The sequence below is a fragment of the Chrysochloris asiatica genome, unplaced genomic scaffold, assembly GCF_000296735.1.
Source record: "Chrysochloris asiatica unplaced genomic scaffold, ChrAsi1.0 scaffold00184, whole genome shotgun sequence".
Taxonomy (NCBI): Eukaryota; Metazoa; Chordata; class Mammalia; order Afrosoricida; family Chrysochloridae; genus Chrysochloris; species Chrysochloris asiatica.
Window position 1 is genome coordinate 4,782,570 of NW_006408702.1, and position 5,461 is coordinate 4,788,030.

Here is a 5,461-nt window from a genome sequence, read left to right on the forward strand (position 1 = left end):
GCATTAGCTCTCTAGTCCCCTGTTGTACTATCGTTGTGAGATGGGTTTGGAGGTTTGTGTGGGTGTCTGCATTAGCTCTCCAGTGCTGCTATAACCGAAATTCTACATGTGGGTGACTTTGATTCTTTCACGATTTCTGAGGCTCTGGAGAAAAGTCCTTGTCTCCTGTCAGCCTCGGCAGGCTCAGCATTCTTTGGGGATCCCCATTAGACTTGGCATCAAGCTTTCCGTGGATCGAGGAGCTTTACAGGGCAGGGACCCCAGCACTAGCAGGTGTGTCCCACTCCTGGCTCTTTTTTTTTTTTTTTGGTTCATTATAGGTCTTTTTCCTCTCTCTGCTTCACTTCTCTCTCCATTTATCTACCTAAGATAAAAGATGTTACATGCCACACCGCTGGGAAAGTTTCTTACATTGACTCTGGGTTTGGTGGAGTTAAGGGTGCTCCAGCCCACCCTTCATTCTTTAACTGGTTTCTCACCTGACTCACATCATGCGGAATCAGCACATGCTTGCCACATGACGCCATCGCCTAACTGCCAGACCACCGCGTGCCTGACATGTACCACACTCACACAAGGGAACGGCAGAAAGTTTGTGGACATTTCCCATTATCTTTGCGTTCCATTTTCTCCACAGATGTTTTGAAGCTCCCTCATGTAACTCTTAATCCCCAGTACTGCAAGGCAGGTGTTAGTCGTGTAATTTTGCAGATGATGGATCCAGGGCTTAGAGGTGAGGGGTGGTCAGAACTAACTGGGGCCAGGCTCTCTTCGCCGGCCTCATGGTGTGCCCATGACCAGCCTCACCGCTGCCTTTTGGCTTCCACCCTCTGGTCTGGTCCCAGTCTTGTCTAACCCTTAAAGCTTCCTGTGGTTCTGCACCTGCGCATATGGCCGTGCCATTCTTAAGTGAGTATTTTGTCACCTCAGACAGACAGCAGCCTTTTTGTTTTGCTTTGTTTCTCGTTTTTTAACTGAGCTCTAGTCTACATGAGAGCAAACCTCTCATGGCAGGACTCAGTTTGAAGTTCACAAAGTGCCCGGTATGGGGCTGAGTAACACCATTAAAGACTCAGCCTCTCTTGTTCAGGGGTTCATTTTGTGGGAAAGTTTACCATTGTGAAGGGCTTGAACCTTTGGTGGTGTTTCATCACACTCAGAGGCCCAGGGCTCCAGGCCCACCTCCCACCTCTCTGGTCATTGCGGGTTACCCTCCCGTGTAGTGCAGCCGGGTGACTAGCTTCCAGGTCCTCCCACAGCTGTGCTCCTCCCCTGAGCCCACTCTCCCTTTTTAGTCTGGCTCCTCACCTCATCTCCCTTCTGGACGGACTCCCCTAGGCCCTTCTCCTGAGGTGGCCAGCCTCCCTCCCTCTCTCCCTGCTTTGTACCACATGGCAGTTCTTTGTCAAGCTTTCTCTTTCCTCAGCTCTTCAGTCAGCGCTGTTTCCCTGCTGCTAGAACCTGGCATGGGGAAGCCTTCAGGCATTCTGTGGAGTCTTGGGAATTGAATGAAGTGTGAATGTGCCTCTTGGCTCCAGTTTAAAAACCTTGCTTCTCTCTTTTGTGAAAGACTGGATTGCTGGTGTAGGTCCCCTTAGTGTTCCTCCAGAGCTGTCCCCCACAGTCCCCACTGACCAGTCATTTAGCTAGCATTTCTTAGTCTTTAAGATGTCTCCATTTTTCCATATTTTTTTTCAATTGTAGATAGAGCCCTGTTCCTAATACATCAGTAAACAGTAGTCCAGTAGAAGAAATTATTTAAACCCTGACATTTTTCCCTTGTCTGTAGATCTAGGGTCCTGTCAAATGGTTGTGTTTTATTTTGTATTTATGAAATTTCCTGTGGCTAACATCTGTCAAATTAGAGGACGTGAAGGATGGGGCTTTGGTGAAAATGGGTGTGTGGAGAGTGACTGACTGACTCCTCACGGTTCTCCACGCTTCCTCCTGCTCTCCACACTGCCCAGTTAGCAGGCGGCGTGTCCTCTGCTGTCCTCGTCTCTCCCTGCTCCGCACAGATGTGTGAGCAGTGACTGTAATGAACTTGGAACGGTGTGTTTGATCAATAATAGCTGGTGTCCTTTGATTGTCCTCAGCGGTGTCTCCCTGTCCAAGGATGCTTCCAAAACATTCATGGACAAATGGAATGAAAAGATAATGGAATTTCTCCAAGAACTCTCTGAAGCCCCCTGTATCTCAAACATAAGGAAAATATCGAAAGCCAATTTAAAAAAAAATGACTCTTTAGTTCTTTGTATTCTTTTCTCCTTTTTTAAATTGATAAACTTGATTTATTTTGATACTATAATATTTCAAAACATTTCAACACAGTTTCGTATTGATGCTTATGAAAGTATCTTTTCAGTAGCTTGAAAGGAAGTTAATTTATCAAGAAGTCTGTATTTTCACGCTTGCTCCTCTAAGCATTTGTCCTTTCATCTTTTTCGTTAACATCGTCTTTGTTTTCCATGCCCAAAGACATTCCATCAGCTCTGTGGATGTATGTGGCAGTGGAAGGAAGTGATTGGGTAAGAGGTGGAACAGCTCGAGCGTGACTGGTTGAATGTCAGCCGGAAGTGCAGACGAGTACTGCTATAGCAGTTTGGAGATATTGTTGTTGTTATGTGCCGTGGAGTCGGTTCTGACTCATAGCGACCCTGTAGGGGGTTTCCAAGGCTATAAATCTTCACGGGAGCAGAAAGCCTCATCTCTCCCATGGAACAGCTGGTCATTTAGAACTGCCGACCCGAAGGTTAGCAGCCCCATTCGTAATCACTACCAGAGCTCCTTTTGGAGACATAGAAGAGCCCAGATAGCCAGGTATCAGATGCCTGAGCTAACCTGTGCAGTTACTCCCTACATCACTATGGTTACCTGTTAGTAATAAATATTCATGTCAACTCGTCTATCAAAGTATTATTTTTTAGTGTTGTTACTAAGTGACATTGAGTCATTTCCAACTCATAGCAACCCCAGACAGGGTTTCCCGGGACCGGCTGGTGGGTTTGAACCTCCAGCCTTGTGGTTATTGTAAAGTGGCACACCAGGGCACTTATCATGAGTAGGGTTACAATTCTGTTGTCTCACATCGGGACTATTTTCCACTTCCTGTTAACTGCATGGTCTCCTTTCTAGCCTGTACCTGAGATGAAAGTTGTGTCGAATCTGCCGGCCATCGCCATGGAGGAGGTAGCCCCAGTGAGCGTCAGTGACGCAGCTCTCTTGGCCCCGGAAGAAATCAAGGTAAGAAGCCACCGTTAACGTTGTGTAGCTGTTTAGAAATTACTAGTTTATGCCCAAGTTTCAGTTTGTTTAATGTCATTCGCCATGAGTTTTTTTTTTTTTTTTATTCTTGTACATCTCATCAGGTGCTTGCTGAGTATAATCAAACGTGGTGGTGGTTGTGCGCCGCCGAGTCCATTCCGACGTAACCGCCTGGTACAGGGTTTCTGAGGAGCAGCTAGTGGGTTTGAACTGCTGACCTTATGATTTGCAATCTAGTGCTGATCTACAGTACCACACCAGGAGTGCATAATCAAACTAATAACGTTGTAATATTTGGATATCAGGAGGGTTTTTTAATATATGTTCAAGTTGTTCAGTATCTCGTTATTATCCACTTTGAAAAATAGCAGTGGTGGTGTTGCCAAGTGTCATCAAGTCAATACCAACTCCTATTGACCCCGTATAGGGTTTCCAAGGAGCAGCTGGTGAGTTTGAACTGCCGACTTTGTGGTTCGAAGCAGCCTGGCAGTCCAGTGTTTCATCCCACAGCGCCACACCAGGACTCCAACATGTTAGGGTTAAACCAAGTTGCTTGTATTGTTAATACGTGAACACTACTTTAATACGATCATTTCCCCTTGTTTTGTGTATTGAATGCTTACCCATGTGGAGGCAGGTGGTAGAGCAGAGCATTTGCAAACTCAAGTACGTGAATGCAAAATGAAGGCAGTTGTTACTCGTGGGCATTGAAGACCCGGCCTTACTCAGTAGTGGTGGATTTTGTCAGAACCTCATCTTCCTGGCTGGCTGAAAGCAGAGGCCTCTTCCCCCCTGGCCCCCCACCTCTCTGTTAGCACAGCAAACAGTCCTGGCAGCTGAGAGGAGAAAAGACGAAAGTTCACCTCTTACACTGGATACATGTTTCCATTCCCTGCCACTGTTTTCTTGGAAACTTGGCCCTTAGCCCACTGGCTGTTGTTGTTAAGTTCCATCGAGTCGGTTCCAACCCATAGCAGCCCTGTATAGGGTTTCCCAGATGCGGCTGGTGAGCTTCAAACCGACCTTGTAGTCCAGTGCAATAACCCACAGCACCATAGCAACTGGGAAATGGGGGGCCACCTCAAGTGAGGCTTGGGTCTGGAGGGTTTCTCTAGTGGTGCTGCGGGGTAACTCATTGGACCACGACTCTGTGGTACTGTTGGATAATCACTGGCCTGCTACCACACGGTTGGCAGTTCAAACCCACCAGCCACCAGCCACTCCTCAGAAACCCTATACAGGGTCACTATGGGTCAGAACCGACTCGGTGGAGCTAACAACAACATCCTTTGCTAGCCCTGCTCTCCCTGCTGTCTGGGCTGGTTTGGGAACATCCACGACTGCAGCAGTGTCAACAGCTGTGTCCCCAGCTCAGGGGCGTGTCGTGTAAGCTCTGACAGATGGCAACTGCTCCCCGCTGGCTCTCACCTCCGGGCTGTCCACAGACCACCCACTCTGGCTCCGCGCTGCCATTCCCCTTCCATTCCCATTGCCTGACTTGATGATCGATTCAACTAACTAGCATGTTGGTTATTTCTTAACAGGAGAAAAATAAAGCCGGAGACATAATAACAGCTGCTGAGAAAACCACTACAGACAAGAAACGAGAACGAAGGAAAAAGAAATACCAAAAGCGTCTGAAAAGAAAGGAGAAGGAAAAACGAAGTCAACTGCTAGAAAAAAGGCAAGCCGACCAGGCAGGGAAACCCACCAAAGCAGTGGCCTCACAGAAGCTGAAGCAGCTGGTGAAGGCTGGGAAGACGTCGATACTGAAGGTAGGGAGTACGTGCCTGGGAGCCAAGACCGCTGTTGAGGCAGGAGCCCTGGCTAAAGCCGCACATGTGGCAGGGCCAAAGGGCACCTTGTTGACTGGCTGGAATCGCCTGCTATCAGCACCTTCTCCCATCTGGCCTGTTGGGTGTTGCCTCCTCGTAGTGTCCTGGGTCTTGGCTGACTGTTTTTCCACCCATTTTCTTGTTACGTTACAAGAGCATCATTCGCAGTATTTCTTCTCAACGCCTCTGTGCTGACTGACGTAATTCTTAATGTTTTCTTTTAGTCTTTCTCTTAAATCATTATATACATTGTTGGATAATCACTGGACTGCTACCACAAGGTGGGCAGTTCAAACCCACCAACCACTACTTGGAAACTCTATACAGGGTTCCTGTGAATCAGAACCAACTCGGGGGCACTG

General features: G+C 47.7%; 1 protein-coding gene across 1 annotated transcript in view; it reads left to right on the forward strand.

The window, feature by feature from the left end:
* The window catches only part of MPHOSPH10 (M-phase phosphoprotein 10 (U3 small nucleolar ribonucleoprotein)), a 23,947-nt gene that overhangs the window by 18,079 nt on the left and 407 nt on the right, over positions 1-5,461 (forward strand). Inside the window, exons 9-10 of the mRNA XM_006872143.1 lie at positions 3,136-3,243; positions 4,809-5,039. Of these exons, the coding sequence (XP_006872205.1) occupies positions 3,136-3,243; positions 4,809-5,039 (339 nt within the window). The remainder of the gene's footprint in view (positions 1-3,135; positions 3,244-4,808; positions 5,040-5,461) is intronic.